The sequence below is a fragment of the Haliotis cracherodii genome, unplaced genomic scaffold (assembly GCF_022045235.1).
Source record: "Haliotis cracherodii isolate W230 unplaced genomic scaffold, xgHalCrac1.p SCAF_26, whole genome shotgun sequence".
NCBI classification, from domain to species: Eukaryota; Metazoa; Mollusca; class Gastropoda; order Lepetellida; family Haliotidae; genus Haliotis; species Haliotis cracherodii.
In genome coordinates, this window is record NW_027266282.1 from 3,741,554 (window position 1) to 3,763,963 (window position 22,410).

General features: G+C 40.7%; 2 protein-coding genes across 5 annotated transcripts in view; both read right to left on the reverse strand.

The window, feature by feature from the left end:
- LOC139472917 (ras-specific guanine nucleotide-releasing factor RalGPS2-like) overlaps positions 1-22,410 on the reverse strand; it is a 78,819-nt gene that overhangs the window by 53,702 nt on the left and 2,707 nt on the right. Inside the window, exon 1 of one of the 4 annotated variants that reach the window (XM_071255384.1) lies at positions 9,271-9,515. The exons of 1 other annotated variant lie outside the window; for it this stretch is intronic. In XM_071255384.1, the coding sequence (XP_071111485.1) occupies positions 9,271-9,351 (81 nt within the window). In that variant the 5' untranslated portion in view covers positions 9,352-9,515. Of the gene's footprint in view, positions 1-724; positions 743-6,359; positions 6,469-9,270; positions 9,516-22,410 lie in introns of those variants that run through there. 2 more of the 4 variants (XM_071255385.1, XM_071255392.1) reach the window with 2 other exon arrangements.
- Positions 20,485-21,543, reverse strand: LOC139472940 (latent-transforming growth factor beta-binding protein 1-like). The gene has a single exon (XM_071255415.1). It carries the CDS (start codon positions 21,541-21,543, stop codon positions 20,485-20,487), a length of 1,059 nt encoding a protein of 352 aa, XP_071111516.1.

Consider the following 22,410-nt stretch of genomic DNA (forward strand, 5'->3'; position numbering starts at 1 on the left):
GGATGCTCTAAAACTACACGATAGAAGCAGTCTGCAATTCAGTAAGGAAAATAACCTGGTTTCTGTATAACCCCTGATACTGAAGCAGACTTACCCATTGCAAGACTGTTCTAAAGATGTGGATTTACATATAAGATTGGCAGTAAAGCAGACTATCAGCTAGATAACAGTCCCATGATTATACCGAGTTGATCTTGGTCTTCAGCAATCCATGCTTGTCATAGTTGACTGGATCAGGTCATCAGGGTCGTGCCTTGGTTGATGTATGTCATTATATCCCAATTATGTGGATTGATGCTCATTATGTTAATCACTGGATTGCCTGGTCCAAGGTCGATTATTTACAGACCGCCGTCATATAGCTGGAATACTGCTGAGTGCGGTGTTAAACAAACCAACTATATCCCAGCAGCCTTATTGTGGGTTTCAGTTCAATGCATAATACACATATTACTGAGTGATCTTATAACTGTGTTCTACAATGACTACCATCCACACAGAAACTGCATAACTGCAAAACACTGTCAACACTACCTAGAAGTGCATTTAGACTCAGAATGACATACATCGACGTGCAACAAATGGATTTCATCATGTCTGCCAAGCACACCAGGAACAAGACCAAGCATTCTATTATCACCATTATGTAAACACATTGAAAAGAGAGCAAAACTCTCACTAACAGCAATACTGTGAAATATATTCTGTGGTTGTGTAGACTTACCTAAACTGACAATGAGCTAAATGTCTTCTCAAGCTGCGTGTATTTCACTAGATCAGTTTGCTGATGCAGGTAGGCGTTGCACAGCCTCAATGTGTGCATGCAGCGCGGTGACAGGTGTTCGCTACTACACATAACTGCACTACCACACACGATCTGCCAGGGCTACCTCCCACAGAGGGTCAACTCATCAATATATTAACACAGCCAGTTCTAACAAGGTTCCAGCTGGCTTGTTGAAACAGTGAACACAGCTGTGTGTGACCACCTAATCCACATTGCCATGACTGCCATAACGACCACACTTCCTGGGAATCCACCAATTTAGGAGAATATGACCCAACACTGTTGTTCCGAGAGCCAAACACTATGGAGAACTGGTGTAGTGTATTTAGTGTTTATTATGCTCATGTGTGCCTTTGCTTCATCACCATGATCACAAACATGAGTGAGTATGGTTTTACGCCGCTTTTAGCAATATTCCAGCAATATCACAGCAAGGGACACCAGAAATGGGCTTCACACAATTGTACCCATGTTGGGAATCGAACCCGGGTCTTCGGTGTGACGAACGAAAGCTTTAACCATTAGTCTACCCGACCACGCTCACAAACATGAGAATGAGTCACGTGTCAATGGTGACTAATTTTGTTTGTTGTATAAGGCCGTACTCAGCAATATTCCAGCTATAGGATGGCAGTAAGTAAATAATCGAGTCTTGACTACACATCATGAGCATCAACCACACACTTGGGATACGATGACATGCATCACAAAGTCAGCGTGCCTGACCATCCAATCCTGTAAGTCGCCTTTCACTATTGTTTATGTTCAGCATGAGTTGCTGGAGACTCGGATCTTCACAGGTTCAATGGTGACATCCAGAAATCCAGCGTCAGCATAAATAATGGTCGGCAAATCGGGACCACATTTCTTTAGCTTAAATATGATAGGAGCCAAGCTGATTGACCCTAGCTACATGGGACCCTGTCCTTGCTATCAAACCCATGGCCCTGGTACAAAGCGATCTCAGGTGATCATAACTCCCATACCTTAACTCAGGGTTAGAACTTAACACTAGCCTGCTAGCCCGAGGCTAGTAAAAATTTCTTTGGGCTAGTACAAATTTCTCAATTTCCCCATTGTTGTATCACTACATGGGCATTTTATGTGTACCCGGGCTAGTAAAGCTAGTAAAGCTGAGTTTAGTTCTAACCCTGTTAACTTGGAGGTTGTTTTGTCTTAACTCTTACGATAGTTGTAACATCAACTACTCTGCTTGTCCCGATTGAATCACATAAGACAATAAGCATCCTACTGATAACTGAAGTCTTCAGTGAGTGAGGTGAGGTGTCATTTTTGAAATTTCAAGCTACGACAGTGACAATAGAAATGGTCATTGTACCTTAGTCGACCCTGGTACTGTGATTGACAAGGCTCCAAACACCTTGCTGTGTGTTCTAAGTAGATACCGGACAGCTTCCAGTCAGCACTCATAATGCCTGGATGTTCCCTACACTAATCAGTTAAACATGATAAAACATAACCTTTCAGTCAACAGCTGTATGGTGTTTTTGTTGTTCTCAGCTGATGAAGTACAGACATTCTCATGATTCACGCTATCATACACAAAGACATCTTCCAAGTTCACCTCCGGTCATACAAAGCACCATATTAGTTGAGCGCATCACAAAGAGTGCTTCAACATCCCACCCCTGTATCAGCAACTTGCAGCTATTAATAGACTTGTACATATTAGCAAGGTAACAATCCACATTTTTCCAGCAACGCAAGTTCTAATTTGTCAAAGCCTTTCAAAGCCTCCCTTGCAACCAAATTGCAACCTTTGCACAAAAAAACTTGGGTCTGGCATGGCAAGAGTATGCTGTGCAACACTGGGAATAATGATATTCATAATCAATAAGGCATGAAGAAGCTGGACCTACATGAATGAGACGGAGTCCCCCGGCTTGTTGTGATTTTACAGACTTGTTCATCATCACGTTCTGATGTGTTCTAATCCCCCCGACCATGTCCTAACATTGACTAAACAGCAATCTCCTCAGTCCTTGCAAATACACTGAAATGGGTGCTTGTCAATTGGGGGCTTCAGCCTGTGTGATTTGTGTTGAGACGCTGGTTAGCAGGCAACTGATGATGTCTGTGGCGAAATCAGCAACCTGGTGTCAACAATGCTCACAACAAACAGCATGCCTTTCACAGGAATTAATCCTGGATTAAATTCCAATTTTTGCAGTAAAATTGTAAATACATTTCTGGAGATATCTTACAGTGTCATTAAGACTGGAATAAACATGGCAATTTTGTAAAGAGGCAGATCTACAGGTTTCAGGGGGTTAGATCTCGTCCTTTTGAAAGTCCAATGAGTGTGAACTAAACATTACTAGAAATAGATACTCTTTCTGTGAATACATCCATTCTTCTCCCTTGAGACATGTGTATACATGCATAAGTACATTAAACAAAAAGTCAACAATCTAATCCATCCTAAAAAGTCGGGTACATAGTCCAACCATAAAAACACATTTAGGGTACCAATTACGTAATGTATCCTTCCTCACACGAGTCCTACCTTAATTCTTGGGTTAAGTGCACGTTTGTACATGTTTACAATTTACATTACCCATCAGCTTGATGACGAAGCCAGACAGTGAACTTCCATGAAAGCCACTCACCGGTGTGAGTCTATTACAAAAGAGCGGGTTTCAAATTTGAAATGTGCACTGTCTGCCACCTACACAGAAACAAACAGACATCCGGAAATAGACAACTGATATTGACACTTGACCCCAGCTGCTGCTCTCAACGATTTATAAAGAACTTTATTTGCCCTGTATCAACAGAGACTTGCTAAAATCCACGTAGATGGAGTCTTGGCAGAAACTGATCACTGCGGAATGACAGACAGGACGATAAGAGCATCAGGAGTAGTCAGCTTGTTATGGACATCACCGATATAGACTTATCTACGCCTAGATACTCGCCATTCCTGTTACGTGTAGTACCAAAGCTAATATGATGAATTGTCAAAGGATTGCACAAGACTATCTTTGTGTAGATGATATGGCTACTGATGCTAGATGCTAAAGTTGCCTTACCAAACATGATTACAAGGTGCCGAAGTGTTGCAATGGCGTCACATTATACTTCACACATACTAACTGGGCGAGTAGGATCAATTTCCTATAAGAACCGTTCTTGGAACCATCCAATAGCTGCAGCTAAAATATCCCTACAAGCATAAAAGCGGGGTATGGCACTTTTCAGATTTGGGTTCAGTGACCCCTATTAGGAGTAGGCTGTATGATTTCAGGAGTCAACCACTGAAAGATACCTGTCACAGGATTTATATCTCATCAACTGATGAGATGCCACTACATCATGGGGGACCGGGGTGTCATATAGTTTTCATAGTTCTGAAGAACGGAGTCTGAGGCTGCTGCTGCTGCTGAATGTGGAAAGTGGGGAGCAACATGGAGGGTCTGGGGTGGAGAGGACCTGGTCACTCACCACTGCCACCTACCTGACCAGGACCTCTCCACACTGTCCTGATCAATACCTGTCTAATGAAAAGCTGTGTGCACACCTGGGTCGGATTGAATGCATGAGAGATATTTTTCACAGGTGATTTTGAACAGACACAATGTGTACATAAGAAAAGTAGTCTTGAACATTTGTTGAATATATTCTGAAATTCTTTTGCAGGGCCAAGAATCACAATACATTTTTTTGCAGGTTTCAAATCAACAGCGAAAATGTCACATAGACTTTCAAGGTTTCAAAATGTATAAAATACAAAATGTATTTTTAAATTTCTCTACAAAAGAATAACCTTATCATGTTCTATGAGTTCTTTATGAACCTGACGTCCTAGAAGGGATTGAATAGGACTGGGTGGCCATTACGATTGACACAAATTTTCAGTCAGTGACTTTTGTGCTATTCTGTTGTAAGCAAGCCAATCCATACCCACTAGACTGGCACATAGCTTGCTTCTATATGTATGCTAATTCCTTTAATGCTAATATTGCACAAGTGTTCCTCCTGCTTGTGGAGAGTGCATATAGTTTTACGCCACTTTAAGCAATATTCCAGCAAGATCACGACACAGGGGACACCATGAATGGGCTTCACACATTGTACCCAATAGGGAAATGAAGACCAGGTCTTCAGTGTGGTAAGCAAAATCATTGGGAAACGGCCCATGTGTGCATGAAGGACTTCAATTAGAACTGACACACAAATATCCAATGTCTTGTGCTGGCGTAACTGGTAGTGGGTGGTGCACATGATACCGACTCTAGTACCAGCGCCAGACGAGATATGACATCTACGTTGTGGCAAGGAGCGTCACCCTCTGACATGTTATCAACATATATCTGACTGCCCATGTCGCCTGGGGGCTTGTCAATTGCATTCCGCGGTACTTGTTGACAGAGTGATCCACAACAATGCAGCTGATACCAGCAACATGTGACTAGGACATACAACAGTCATACTGATAACAAAGAATGCATTAACAACTCAAACATGCATGCTAGTGAGTTCGGCCAATATTTGTATTTATTTATATTTGAATTTGAAGCCATGGTGAAAAAATTGAGCACACTGTAAACAATATTAAAATATTGACTAGCTATTTAGTAGCTCAAGTAGTGCACTTGCTAAACGTCATGTACAATATATATTCATGTACAACAGTAACATGCATGCTATATATATCTTGAATACACATATGACCATCACGCCTGTATATTGTACATTGTTGTATCACCTGCAGCTGTGCCTGGATATATATAATACTTATGACTGTCCTTTCAACTCCACAACAATGAAACATGACCGTAATGGCATATAAAGATGGGTGCCTTTGAAAGACATTTGCCTTGTTTCACAATGTTCTTGTTATATCTTTGTACATTTCACGTCCAAGTACAGCTGCTCCGGCACATATCTCCTGGCAAGGCAAGGCACTTAGAAGTTTGTAACTGGGGACGGACATGCTCATTTCAAGTGGCTTTATAGAAACAAAAGTTGTGTACAACACCACAGTCGGTGAACTACAAAAAATAAAGCAAGCATCCTTACTTACTTAAAGTAGGAATTTAACGTGCGCTTTCTGATATATGCGTAATAAAGCAAGCATCCCTGTCCCACACATGTATATTTCAAGGCTTGGAGGCAAATCCCTAGAGCTAGCTTGAGCTGGCTAGACTTGCTTTTGTATGCATTTCTAGATATTTAAAAAAAATAAATACATATACTCCATGGTCATGGTGCAGGACTACCAAATCCCTTAACCTGTTCAGAACTACCTTTCAGACACTGTTGCATGAGACATATCCACATGCTTATCCAAGCATGGTTCTGTTTCAAACATCAACACGAAGGTACACACACAGCTAATTTCTATCCAATTCCTACAAAAACCTTGTACAATTTGAAACATCTCATTTGGGAGATTTAGTTTATGAAACCAACCTAGACATATGAAGTCATCCATACCTATACACTGACGCTAAACACTTCATCAATTACCAGCCTTCAGCATGCATATCTCAACACGACATAAATGTACATCTTAGCCATGGCAATGCCAGCTAAATTTCATTCATACCTTTCTCTTAGAAGCGTTGATCTTGTCATAACAGGTACATAATCCAACAGAGATCTGACTGGTAGTGTCCTCCATGTTGACTGAGAGAGTATTGCAGCGGGTCACAAGCAGAGCCTGGTCATAAACCCACTGGGACAAAAGACTCCACTGAGGCCTGCTCACCAGCCCATAGCTGGAGGAGTGTCAATCTATGGCCTCTAGTTGCAAGACAAACAACTGGTGGAGCGTGACAGTCGCACACCAGCCTGCCTGGGATCATTAAGTATTAGCGACTTCAAAGGGGTCACGGATGAGTGGTTCTATTTCAGGTGTAGTCTGGGTATGTGTGAAGTTAGTGCAAGAGATGAGTTGGATGTTGAAAGTCGGATATATTCTGGGTATGTGTTAAGACGGTGCAAGAGTTTAGCTTTATGTTTAAATTCAGGTATATTCTGAGTATGCATATTTGTTTAGCACTGTTTATTGATATTCAAGATTAATCTTGCCAGTTTGATGGAATAGCCAAAAACATCACATTGATATTTTAATACATTTAAATAAATTCAAGTAAGTTATTATTACTAGTAATGAGAATTCTGATGGTAGGGATTGATGAGCAAAATATTTATTGATTTTCTGGAACACAAATATGGGCTATTAACTCGACTTGACATTTTCTTAAGTGGTTGCACATTACTAACAAGTTAGTTTATACATCATCTGAAAACCACAGTTTATCTATTATAATTCTGTTGCAACATATACAAGATTAACATTTAATGAAGTTAGAGTCTTAAACTTCAACAGAAATCAAAATTTGTCACAAAATATTACTGCAAATTACTCTTGCCAACTTAATTATTACTCTTGCCAACTTAATTATGGCAGTTTGCCAACTAGGTGAAACTCAAATTCAAAGCATTTTCTTTACACATTATAAACAGAAAACTTAAACCCCAGCCTCCATGTTACAGAAGTATCCAAGATACAAATTGCTTCCATTTACCAAAACAGTATTAAACAGCGACATTAAACTGCAATCCAATGATCACGAAGGGGTGAATGGAAGGATGTTTACAGGGGGGTCCAGTTAATGGCCTGGGGGCAAGGCTGGCACCAGATGGGGGTGGTGGTGGCATATAGGTCAGTTTGTAAACATCCCTCGGCCTTGAGAGAACTGGGCAGACATCGAGCCCCGCAAATGGGGAAACAGCCACCAGGAAATGACTTCCACCTGACCTGCTGTATTGCACAACTGACTGACCCTCCATGAAATTAACATCAGAGTAATTAACAATAATTAGTCAAATCTGATGATATGTATCACTGCAATGCAATATGTTTATTGCCATGTCGAAATTAACACCTTGTAATACACTCCACTTGACCAAGTATGACTCAATGAAAGTTATTTCCTAATTGCAATTAACAAATTATAACTGGTATAACATCATTAAGCCATCTGCCGTGTATATTGCAGAATAAACATGACACCAGTATGGCTGCATGCAAAGAAAACTCCACATTGTTACTATTGTTAGTGCCTTTACACAAGTAATTAGCATTGTTTCACCATGCTCAGGTCGCCTGTGCTTTTGTTTGTGTAGTGACTTAATGAATGTACAATGGTCAATCCTGTATAGAACAACTGTCTAAAGATAAACATTACAACATCCCCATGTTTACAAGACCAGGGATTAAAGTTGGCTTGAAGAAGGAAATTGAGACCTACTCACACAAATCCGCTCAGCAGTCAATCCAAAGATACCCAACCCCCAAAGCAGGACTCAGGAAGTCCAAACATCACTTTTCAGATTCTCTTGGTGAATACACCAATCAACAAAAGGCTAAAAGATGTCGTAAAGTTATATGTGAGATTACTCGTTTAAAATCTGCAATAATTTAGAATATACACATTTTTTATTGTCTAATGAAAAATATACATTATTATTACTTTTTCAACCACCCTAATTATGATCAAACACAACACCTTTGTTGGCAAAATAGGACAGATTCATTAGTGAAACAAGAAATATATTGTCTTAACATTGTGTGATATGATTTTCAAGAAAACATAGGATAATAACTCCAATCTTAAGTTTAACACTTTGAAATTATTTATTTCGATATTGTAAGTTTCACACTGCAAGATCACCATTATCTACAACAGCAATAACCCTAAGATCCAACAACACTCAACGTGATTTCTGTTTTAGAAACTTATTCATTATGTCTATCCTTAAATAGATGTATATGTATACAATATGTATATAATAGTAATAATGCAACGAGCAGTGAGCATGGTGACTACCTATTTCTATCTCATGGACCAAAGGAGGTTTCAGCCATTGAGAATGTTAGCTTGAGCTATCATTGGCTTCCTCACTCCTATTGGTATCTAAGCATAGTCTTCTAATATCTTTTCAGGAGCTAGCGAACAGTGACCCCAAATTTAAAAAAACAGCTGCCAGAATGTCCAATAAAGCTTGATGGAAACGGGTTGAAGGTGTGATGGCGTACCTATGTTTGATAAATCAACAGGCCCTCAGAATTCAAACCATGTTATCCATGGGCATAAGCCATTCTGACAATGTTTAGGATAGAAATTAATTTGATCCTAGACAGAGACCACAATGTTCCACAGACTGTACATGAGCTTAAGCCATCCATTCATCAGCCCCCACTTTGCCTGATATTGACATGAGCATTTACAGGAGGAAAGGAGGTAGAATAAAGACACAACACTTCCACAGACAACAGCAAGTGACAGGACTCTCGATTCCATGACAACCTTCCACCAGACAAGTAAACACAACTTTATACAACGGCTTTCTTGAAAGCACCTTTTGGTCAAGGTTCCCAACTTGTTTTTTGTACAAGATGGGCGCCTTCGAGGTGGAGGGACAGATGGAAGTGTGAAACTTTTACTTACCGTTCTGGCCCTGTAAAGCGAGGCACTCCGGGGACAGAGCTGGATGCCATCCATCGTCTGAACCAGAACGTCAAACTCCATCAGGAAGATGGAATACTCGGCAAGTTTGTCGAAAAAATTGCTGTCCTCGGATTTAGGGCTGAGCGCCCAAGTTGTGATGATGCCTGTCCATGTGTCTGAAGCCTTGTTGCTTCCAAAAACTTAGCATAACTTACCCAGCTAAAAATAGCAGGGAGGTGAAGAAACAAGGAACAGACTCTGGTAGTGTAAACCTATCTCTCTCCACAGGCATATGCCAATCACAGATCCCATGAGAGTGGGAGGGGAGGGGGAGGCAAGCTGGGAGAGGGGGGTTGGGGGGTTAGATTGGCAGCCACTGCTTGAGGTACATCAGTTCAGCTGTGAAGAGTTTGCTCCTTAAATGATGGTCAAGGTGGTGATAATGGATAGCGGTCAGGACTAGTGTATCATGTCTTGCACTGCCAGCTCCATAATGTCCAACAGGGCTGTCAGTCGATGGCCTGGTCAATCACGGGATTTCTATGAAGCTGAGATGGTTTATTGGTCTGTTTATGGAGCTGGTCAAATCTAAAAGATGATGGCCAGCAAAATGAGAATCATCGATGGCGCCAAAGGACACATGGGACGCAGGTCATGAGGGATGTTGCCAATGGATCGTAGCTGACAGGAGATTACTGCAAGACATTACCCTGGGAAACGACTCCAGCTCTTATAGCCATTAGAAGGCATGGGACTCCATAATCCCACGATGCCATAGCCATAATTTGGCTAATAACACATTTTGAAGATGACAGGTTTTTTTCTGTATATACTGAACACAAAAGTTAAGGATCATGAATACTTTTGGGATATGTTTTGGAGTGAAGGCATTAAAATACCCCCAAAATACATGATCACTAACTTTTTTGTTTAGTATGTATAATCAGTCTCTGCTAAATTCGGTCGAGCCTTCTAGCCTAAACTTGTATCTTCTCTTTACCTACAGTAGGTTTTAGTATGGACCAAGGTCATCTGATCTTTGTGACCTTAAGAAATTTTACTAGACTCTGGCTTCAGAATAGTGGCTTAAGCTACATACTGAATCATACTGTTTGGATGTGAGTAATGAGTGGACCGACCTTTCGTTTGTAAACACCATAAAGGAAATATTTTGACATTTTATGAGCTAAGCATCTCATATCTTTAAGCATCAGATCCCTTCTTCAAACTGTTTAAAAATCCACATTTTAAACAGAAACCCCTCTGGCCGCTAACACTGACAACATCAGCTCCCAGGCCACTCCAACCAACAGATCTACATTTTTACATCTGACACAAGACCTGCAGCCAAAGCTTTCAATAAGAAAAATAAGAAAACTATCCATGACGACATTTGAAAGGCCATCCATGTAAAAATATATTACAGACCACATTCAACACATCTACAGTGCCTTGTATTGGGAACCTCAACAGAATTGGACTCAAAATTATTGTTGTCGAGTAGGGAGTTCGTAAACTTAAAAGATTAAACAATATTAAACAAAATGAAGGAGTTGGTGTTATTTTAGTCTCAGTTCACAATGCCGTCACTGGGTTGATCAGGTTTGGTTACTTCAAGACCAAAGTCTTATCACCCTTTCGACCTTGTGACAGTGCACAGGAAGTGCTAGAAGCCTCCGTACCACAGGGCAGTGCAGTGAAACTGGTACTGCGGTACTCTTCTCCTTGGTTTAGCCGGACACAAACATGGCATCCAAACCCAGTCTGTGGCAAAAGCTTTTGTGACAACTAGCCCGAACAAGTCTCTCAGCCTCATTTTCAGTAGAATCATCTTGGATGATTATCAGCTGAGCTTACAAGACCGAACATAATTTTTCTAGACTCAGGATTGCTGCTGGTCACAGACTGCTGTTCTCACATATTGAAAATGGTTGCATATAATTGACATTGCAAATTTTGGGGGATGCCAAATATGTCTGTTTGAATCATTATAACTCATCGAAATTGTACATATCACAGATATTTCTATTCAGGTAAGAAATAAACTAGAGAAATGAAGCCAAATTATTATTGAAAGCTGACATCTGATTGGCTCAAAACCACATGTATCCTTCAATTTGATTGGGCAGACAAAGTTCATTCATGGTTCCTCTGACATGACCTTTGATGGAGGTGTACTCAGATCTGAGATCAAAGTAAAAGATCTGATTTTAATGAGTTTGCATACATACACATCTAAAATCCTGTAAACCCAATCCTCATTTTAGCCAGGTCTTGCTACAACTTGTTTTGTTTTTTTAAACGCAGCACTGACCAATATTTCAGCTATATGACAGTGGTCTGTAAATAATCAAGTCTTGACCAGACAATCGAGTGATTGACATCATGAGCATCGATGTATGCAATTGGGATACGATTATATGCATCAACCAAGTCAACAAGTCTGACCATCTGATCCCGTTAGTATCCTCTTACAAGCATAGTCGCCTCTTATGACAAGCGTAATTCACAGGGCGCTGCAACTTGTACAAGCATGGGTCCTGAAGACCATTCTGTTGTGCATCTTCCCGAGGCAAGAGAGTTAACTGACTTTAACAGTCCAGTTTCCACCCTTGCCGAACTAGGCTGGAATTACTGGGCTCGATCGTAGCGCCACCAGTGGCTTTTACCAGTTATGTCCCTTCTAAGCCTCTCCTATGGACCAATCACATTCCACTTCTCGTATCACTTGCGTTTGCTTCATACAAAATGAGTCACGACGATCTGATTGATAATCAAGATCTATATTGTGATAAAACGGGTCTTACATCGCAAAATGCATCAAATCACGTGAGCACCTTGATTAAAAACATGAAAAGATTTGGAAAATATCTGCTGACAATGAGTTGGCAGTGCACATGCTTTGCAAATCCTGCAATCGACCGAAATCTTCAGGACAGTTTACGAACCGGATTTCGATTTCGGTGCACGATTTTGATTGGACTATGCATAGACTCGTTAGTCCAGCCAAAATGTAATTCCATAGTACCAGCCTAGTTCGGTAAGGGTGGAAACTGGACTTTTATAGTCAGTTAACTCCCTTGCCTCGGGAAGATGTCTGATGTAGGAATCCCCACACTCCAGTGGAGGTTGTTCATATAGTGAAAAATCATTCAGGCTTTCCCATCTATCAGAGTGAATTGAAGAAATTCAGAACTAATTACCGACATATATTTTATAAGGACTCATTATTGTATTAGAAAGTCATGAAAATGTGAACACAATGAAATATGTAGGACATACAGCCATCCGCAGCGGCCCATGCACAACTAATAGCGGACTAGTAATACGATTGCAATGGAAACATGTCGTTCACATCCGTGAAAAAACAATTTTAGTCAAGCAGCAACATCTTTACCAAAATTGCAACGAGAAGAAAATGGAGGACAACAATAATTTCAGCGGGCGTTACTTTTATATTTCCCAATGTTTCCATGTCTATTTGTACTTACTTTTCCATGCGATTCATTTAGTGACAAACAAGTCCAAGTATAAATATACATGTGGTTTTTATTTTGTTAGATCTGAGCATAATGGCCAGCCAGGGTTCTGTTTTCAGTAAAGACAAGCATGTGAATAGAGTTTGGCAAGGGATTTGCCTCCAAGCGATCCCCCAAATGTATTTAGTTTATAATGTATGGAATGTCTTTCAATTTCTTTCAAATCACAAAAAGCAATTGCCCCACTATAAGCATGCTGAGGGGCCCATGGTGAATTTAGGATATGAAAAGCTACTCGCAATCACCACTAGATCTACATCTTATACGGGTATATAGCAATGAACGTTTAGGACATTCGTAAAAGGGAGGAAAATATGTTATACAATCATCAGTCAAAGTTTTGTAGATATGTTCGTTATTCTATATTCATGACACATTAGAAATCTTGAACTTCGGCCATGTCCGCCATTTTCTCACACCCATTACGTTCCCGAAGTTAGTGCCAATTCACCATTTTTAGCTCTTTTTCATGGAAGCAAACGAAGTGTTTCACCTGCCTGTGCTTCCATGTCCACAAGAAGACATACTCTATTACAAGTGGCTTTGTTTGCAATGAATACGTCTTTATGATCTATCTTTTTCGTTTTCACTTCGCATAGTAAAATTCCTCACACACTATGAATGTTAATGAGGTCAGTTTTTCTTCATTTCACTCTGATAGACAGGAAGGCCTGTGATTGTTATAACCAATACTGCCACTGTTCAAAATCATCCAAAAAAGTACCCCAATTTTTCCACACATCATGCCATCACACCCAGCTATAGCTGTTTCCCAGAGTATTAACCTACACGAGGAACTAACTGATCCTCCTTTCTCATGGGTGCTCTCGTATGTGTGCTTCATACATCCTGCCTTAATAGGATGTTTATGCAAGGCTGAGTGCCTGATCACATACATAAATCAAAACACTCAATCAAGGTGTAATGGCCGTTACTGAAGCTGTTAAGAAATGAGTATTGACTTTTTCTTTAAAGGTTCAGTGAGGTCAGTGTAATTCTAGAGCACTGGAATGATTGCCCGTATCCACTTCGCTACTCCTACCTATGTTTTTTGACGAAAGGTGACCGGGTACCAGCCATGTTTCTAATGTCCCTTCATTAGAATTGGATCGAATATGCCTTGAAAACTGGTGTCCACTCTCTGATGTCGGCTCATTGACAAAACCTATTTCTGTGGGTCAGTACATTTGGCATGGAATATTGTCATAAAAAAAAAGAATTATTATCGGCTAATGCCAACTTCAATCTCATGTTCTCATGAAAATCTGATAAAAAAAAGAATAAATTTGTTGTGGTCTGATGTTTTAATTAAAATAGGTAAAAACATGGCTTGTATAGAAAGTGAAAAATACAATTTCTTCTATAATCATAAGTTTTGATGAATAAGACAAATCAAATCCAACCCCAAAATATCTGTTTGTTGGAAAAAGATGATCATATTACTTGTCAGAGGTTTTATGAGACAGTCCCTTACAAAAAGCTTCCAGTGTATCAACTTTGCAAAATCTATGTAATAGCTATTGGTGATAACATCTGTGGATAATGTTGTTATATGTAAAGATTGTGGCGCTTATGAAGAATGATAAACCTTGAACTTTAGAAGTGTATCATACGCATTTATTGATTACAGTATTTATAACAATAATGGCTGTTGTCATAGCAAACTTCAGTTGCTGTTTCTGAAAGATCACGATCTTAAAAATACTTTCATGAAAATGTATCATGACATAAGCTGAACTCTTTTTTCTGGTCTTTATAATTTCAGGTCATCTACAGTCATATACGGTCCACTTACAGCTTACAAAAAAACTATAGCCAGACTCTAGATAGACTGACATCGGAACAAGAGTTTTCAGATAAACATTACACAGTCCATATGTTATAATCTGTGATTAAATATACCGTATTCAACATAAACTCCCCACTATAATAGCCCCCAAGGCGATATTTGCTAATATATTGGCTAGTGAACAAACCCAATTAGCACCCTTCCGATTGATCAATGTACACAAGACTTTTTTATTCGTGTATAATACGCTCTCGTGTGTTATATGCACCTTAATTACGGGCAAATAAATTCTGTCGTGTATAATACGCACAGACTTTTCTTTTGTATCATTTCAGGCTGTCAACATAAACCACAAAATTTACGATCTTTCAACTCTTTCAGCAAAATTATTTCCTAATAAGAGCCCCCTATTTCTAATTTTGAGAGCACCCTGGGCGCTTATTACGTCAAATACAGTAATTGTATGATTATGCAACATGACAGTGACACATGACAAGCAGACACGTCATGTCCTCACCCACTGGTCCTCTGTCAGCAGGTCCTCTGTCAGCAGGTCCTCTGTCATCAGGTCCTCTGCTTTAACTTACGCAAACAACTTAATTTAAGTATAACTCTGTAGTAATACAGTGATTAATTATTACTCCAGGGGCAAAATATATTGGTGCACACATTTCTGATACTTGCACAGTGTTTCCATATCACTTTTCAGTCATTCTAGGCACATGATTGGCTGATTTGTGAACCCACAATCATAGGTTTCTGGCATGCCCAAGGAACGCAACTCTGCACAGGGAATCGCAGCGCCTTAGACGACTGGGCCACTCAAGCCTGGTGTGAATTAATAAGGAGTTAAGGGCTCATTGGGTCAAGTAAATACACAGACATGATCTTAATCACATGTTTTAGTCTCAATCATAAACAGAAAACATAATTGTATAGTTCCTTCCTATCTAGTGACAGTCATACCATCATGTAAACAAGTCGGTTGCTAAGCGTACAGGATGCTGCAGTGAAACATATGCCCCGAACTGCGTATGAATTCTTAATGAACACCTTTTTACTGTTATAACTTCAACGACCATTTTGATGAGTGAATGACATTGCCAGTGACCTTGTCATCTAATAGGTGGGAAATGTTGATGAACATACATCAATAACTCATATAACTGATCCAACATTTATTGGTAATCTGAAGAGCCAATCTGGATAGTGCAGAGGTCCACATCATGGTTTGTGATCTCTGGTGACCTTGACCTAGCAATAAGTCCCCATATGATGAGACAGAGACTGCTACTCCATACTGACTTTGATTTTTTAAGAAAACATACTAACTTTAATTCCCATGTCATGTTCATGATACAGACTCTTGTTTGTTGTTTGATGCCACACTCAGCAATATTCCAGCTATATGATGGCAGGCTGAATCTTCCCCAGCCATCAGATTTTGACTGTCTACATTTCACATCAGGTCCACACTCTTCACAGAACATGCCCAGTAATTGATGATTGGGTTGGAAATGCATGAAATTATTTATTTCTAGTAGCTCGTCTACAGGTCTCTCGCCTCGATAATACATACTTCAGATTTGTGGTGTCGTCATATCTATAATGTATGTGGCTCATTGTATGATATGTCATGAATTGGGTTGGTACAAAATCCACAACTCACTATATTATAATCATGTTTTTTGGAGTTTGTCGCTCTCAGCAAAATTCCAGCTATATGATGGTGGTCTGGACCAGACAATCCAGTGATTGACAACATGAGCATCAATGTATGCAATTGGGAAACAATAACATGCATCAACCAAGTCAGCGAGCCTGACCACCCGATCCCGTTAGTCGCCTCTTACCACAAGCATGAGCTGCTGAAGACCGGATCTTCAAGGGTTGATAGAGACTCTTACTTACTCTTTTACCTTAGTTCAATAGATGCAACATTACCCAAGTTACAGTACCACTATCTAATACCAAAAGACAAGTCCATATCACAAAGCCACAAATTCCAGCTATATACACCAGATATAGCCGACACTGTTAAAAGTTGGCCCTGGTTTCTATGAACATGGTGGAACTCGCTACATAAAATACACCTACTCAGTGTGAGGTATTGTAAGTGGGGTATAAGTTCAGTCTGTCACTTTAGCCACAAGTCTGTTGTCTGTCTAGTAAACATTTTTTTTGTCTAGTAAGTATTGTTAATAAAAGTTGATACTTTAACTTTCATGATGTCAAGTGACAGGTTCGGGCTGAATGAAAACTAAACTAGAAATCATGCCTCGACCTTCCTGCCTAATTTCCAATTTCCAATCTAAGGGTGCCCTGGGATCTTTCAGGTTTGCTGCTGAAGTATTTGAATGTGGTGACCCCTCAATCTTCAACCATTAATGTAAGGATTATCACAAGGGACTTTGACTTCATGCAAATTTCAAACACTCTCAGTAATAATTTTCTCATTCCCATGGCATTGCTAATGCCAGAAATATTTACAAGAAAGTTCAAGAAGCGATATTAAACAACTTCTTTTCCAATCTTAGTAAAAGCATCTGACAAACACCCCAACCATGCCATCAGAATAATTGATCTTGTTTCTATGGAAACCACACAAAAAAAAAACGATTAAATTTATAAATCTTAATTCCAAGGTGAACTTGGATAATTTTTGTTATGACCCGGAAAACAGATGTGACTGACAGAGCTTATTTACATAATCACCGCCATCTCTGTGGAGCCGTGGGATAATGTAGACAGGTTATGATGCCCCCAAACAAGAAAAAACTATAGAAACGTGTTTGATTCACTCCTACACAGCTGAATTGCTCCCAAACAAGTGAGATAGTTCCGACTCCAAGGACAATACAACTAGCAGACCTGAGTCCTGTACACATAATTATGATTGTCAGGGCTTACACCAGTTGTATCTCATTTCCTCCAGAATAAATCAAAATGAATCTAACACCCTTTGTTCATCTCTCATCACTCACACCTGTATACTTGAAACACAGCAGCCAGGTAGGCAAGGCTGGACAGGTAACACAGTTTAAGACCAAGCCTCTCCGCCCACACCTTCACAAATGTCACAGGATTGTCTGAGAACTACGTTCTCCTTGTACATCAAAACATAATTTGATGGCCATCTCTCACAATGACAGCCTATCTCTCAACTAAAGGTGAAAATAGTTAACTTTTAGCAAATGGAACAAGAATAAGTATATATTTTGTCATTTATCATTTGCAGTGTTTTCACCCCAATGGCATGATAAAAAGTTTGTGACAGGACATAATATTTGTTTGTTTGTTTGTTGTTTATCTGTTGTAGCCTTTTCAGCATGCATACCTATATGACTTTGCAGATCTTTATTTACTGATCGAATGCAGGCTTCATGTACACGTGAACACTACTGCCATGAAGAGTGCATAAGAAGTGTGAAGTGTTTTTTATTTGTTTTTTGTTTAATGCTGCACTCAGCAATACACCAGCTATATGACGGCAGTCTATAAATAACTGAGCCTTGACCAGACAGTCCAGTGATTGATATCATGAGCATGGATTCACATAATTGGGATACGATGACATGCATCAGCCAAGTCAGTGAGCCTGACCACCGATCCTGTAAGTCACGTCGTACCACAAGCATAGTTGCCTGTTACAGCAAGCATGGGTTGATGGAGACGTATTCCAACCCGGATCTTCACGGGTTCCGGCCATACTCAGGGACAACTAGGTACACTGTATCATATTTGCGGAGAGTAAGTAGGTATTCCTTTCACTGGAAGATTATCACTGAGATTTTAATTCCAGTAGCACTAACACTAGTATCTAAAGTGGTTACCATGATGTCACAGACACAGATTCAGGGTGAAACTAACTAGCTGGTATTACCAGTATTTGTGTTGACTGTGCAAAGGCTGATTGGGAGTTGACAGTGCAAAGGCTGATTGGGAGTTGACTGTGCAAAGGCTGATTGGGAGTTGACTGTGCAAAGGCTGATTGGGAGTTGACTGTGCAAAGGCTGACTGGGAGTTGACTGTGCAAAGGCTGACTGGGAGTTGACTGTGTAAAGGCTGATTGGGAGTTGACAGTGCAAAGACTGACTGGGAGTTGACTGTGCAAAGGCTGATTGGGAGTTGACTGTGCAAAGACTGACTGGGAGTTGACTGTGCAAAGACTGACTTGGAGTTGACTGTGCAAAGGCTGACTGGGAGTTGACTGTGCAAAGGCTGACTGTGAGTTGACTGTGCAAAGGCTGATTGGGAGTTGACTGTGCAAAGGCTGACTAGGAGTTGACTGTGCAAAGGCTGATTGGGAGCTGACTGTGCAAGGGCTGATTGGGAGTTGACTGTGCAAAGGCTGACTGGGAGTTGACTGTGCAAAGGCTGATTGGGAGTTGACTGTGCAAAGGCTGACTGGGAGTTGACTGCACAAAGACTGACTGGGAGTTGACTGTGCAAAGGCTGATTGGGAGCTGACTATGCAAAGACTGACTGGGAGTTGACTGTGCAAAGACTGACTGGGAGTTGACTGTGCAAAGGCTGATTGGGAGTTGACTGTGCAAAGGCTGATTGGGAGTTGACTGTGCAAAGGCTGACTGGGAGTTGACTGTGCAAAGGCTGATTGGTAGCTGACTGTGCAAAGACTGACTGGGAGTTGACTGTGCAAAGACTGACTGGGAGTTGACTGTGCAAAGGCTGATTGGGAGTTGACTGTGCAAAGACTGACTGGGAGTTGACTGCACAAAGACTGACTGGGAGTTGACTGTGCAAAGGCTGATTGGGAGCTGACTGTGCAAAGACTGACTGGGAGTTGACTGTGCAAAGACTGACTGGGAGTTGACTGTGCAAAGGCTGACTGGGAGTTGACTGTGCAAAGGCTGACTGGGAGTTGACTGTGCAAAGGCTGATTGGGAGTTGACTGTGCAAAGGCTGACTGGGAGTTGACTGTGCAAAGGCTGACTGGGAGTTGACTGTGCAAAGGCTGATTGGGAGCTGACTGTGCAAAGACTGATTGGGAGTTGACTGTGCAAAGCCTGATTGGGAGTAGCCACTTGAACTACGTCACTGCACTGTAGCCTTGCTACTTGAAGCAGCAGTGTATTGTAGATGACATCATCAAGGGAATGTTGCTGCATGTTAGAATTTGGGGGAAACACTTTGATGAGCACATTTTGATCAAACTGATTAAGAATTGGTACACAATCATACAGAAATTTGGATGTTTTCTGATAGATGTGAAATGAATAGTATCCATAGCCTAGTGTTCCCACTACTAATAAAGATACTATCACATCTTAATACATATATCAAAATTCAGATATTTTCTGACTTTTCCCCCTTGGCAAACAAACATCACTGTCAGTCACCATCTTTCAAGGGGAGGTAACCACATTTTCAAGGCAAACAAAGAATGTCAACTGACACATCCAAGGTACAAATCGCGTCTTGATTCAGTTAAAAATAATGCAAACAATTAATTTTAGAATCTACGAGGACTTAAAATAAAACTGAATATGTAAATAGTCTTAAAATTATCTGCCAGACAATTGGCAGACGGAGGAAATTTCATGCAGTCCAACAGAAAAGTTACCAGCTACGGGCAGGTGGGCAGTTATTTTCGACAGTGTCTTGAATAAGTTGAATTATTAACACATATTACATGAAAGGGGAATTTCAGTGGTCACAAGTTACACTTCATCTGTTTATTTCATATATTAAGTTTGCTAAATCATTCTCCATCACATAATATTTCTCCAAATAACCATTACTTGACATTTCATCTTATTATGCACTGCATCTCTCTACTTTGGAAAGTTATATAAGTTCATTTTGATTGTAAAATATTAGAAAAAAAACCCTACAAATCTCTCCAATGCAAACCAGTGAACATCCTTAAAACATGACTTTGATGCTCGGACACTGGACAAGGTCCAGACACTGCACACGGTCCAGACACTGCACACGGTCCAGACACTGCACACGGTCCAGACACTGCACACAGTCCAGACACTGCACACGGTCCAGACAATGGACACAGTCCAGACACTGCACATGGTCCAGACAATGGACACAGTCCAGACACTGCACACGGTCCAGACAATGGACACGGTCCAGACACTGCACATGGTCCAGACACTGCACACGGTCCAGACAATGGACACAGTCCAGACACTGCACACAATCCAGACACTGCACACAGTCCAGACAATGGACACGGTCCAGACACTGCACACAATCCAGACACTGCACACAATCCAGACACTGCACACAGTCCAGACACTGCACACGGTCCAGACAATGGACACTGTCCAGACACTGCACACAATCCAGACACTGCACACAGTCCAGACACTGCACACTGTCCAGACACTGCATACGGTCCAGACAATGGACACAATCCAGACACTTCAAACGGTCTAGACAATGAACACAATCCAGACACTGCACACAATCCAGACACTGCACACTGTCCAGACACTGCACACGGTCCAGACAATGCACACTGTCCAGACACTGCATACTGTCCAGACACTGCACACTGTCCAGACACTGCACACGGTCCAGACAATGGACACAATCCAGACATTTCACATGGTCCAGACACTGCATACTGTCCAGACACTGCACACTGTCCAGACACTGCACACAATCCAGACACTGCACACTGTCCAGACAATGGACACAATCCAGAGAATGGACACAATCCAGACACTGCACACTGTCCAGACACTGCACACGGTCCAGACACTGCACACTGTCCAGACATTGGACACAATCCAGAGAATGGACACAATCCAGACACTGCACACTGTCCAGACACTGCCCACGGTCCAGACAATGGACACGGTCCAGACACTGCACATGGTCCAGACTCTGCACGGTCCAGACACTGCACGGTCCAGACACTACACACGGTCCAGACACTACACCTGGTCCAGACAACTTAGCCATTGAGTATTTACTCACGTATTATCATTCACTTTGGGCATTGATACTTTTCTTTGGGCATCACTGATGAGTGAATCTTTAATAAACATAAAATGCTAACTCTGCTGTTTCAGGTGACTTCTACTTTGCATCTGTTTTGTTTTCAAATAATACAGATATTCCTGTCATGGAGCAGGACTAGTAGATACCTAACTGTAGAGATATGAAGGAAAAGGGAGACGACTCTGTACTGACAGCTTTGATCTATGAATCACTGAAAGAGTATCAATATTTAATTATTATTGCACAGGCAAAATATCCGTAAGGTCACTTTTCAATAACAGGACACCCAACAAACTGTTTACAATGTCTGCCTCCCATCCTCATCAATTTCCAAGTCAATGTCTGATGTTTCTAATCATCATAATGGACACAAAATGATATATCATGACATAAGAAATGACACATACCGTATTCCACGTAATAAGCGCCCCATTCTAATAAGCGCCCACGGCGATATATGCTAATATATTGCCTAGTGAACAATCCAAATTAGCACCCCTTCTTATTTAATCGTGTATAACATGTGTGTTATATGCATCCTTAATTATGGGAAATTAAATTCTGGAAAAATCATATCTTTGTTGTTTAAACACATTTCAGGCTGTCAGAATAAACCACAAAATTTACGATCTTTTAACTCTGTTGTTTTTCACCAAAATAATATTCTAATAAGAGCCTCCTATTTCTAATTTTGAGAGCGTCCTGGGCGCCTATTATGTCGAATACGGTATACCTCAAACTCACTTTGGGGTCCAGTGGGTACTCTGTCAACGAAATTAATTATGTTTATAATGAACTGTTAATCTCACGGGGGTCACTTGTCTATCA

Bases quoted from the DNA above. Each gene is read 5' to 3' on its own strand.
- LOC139472940 (XM_071255415.1), bottom strand. From the start codon at position 21,543: ATGGCTAAGTTGTCTGGACCAGGTGTAGTGTCTGGACCGTGTGTAGTG.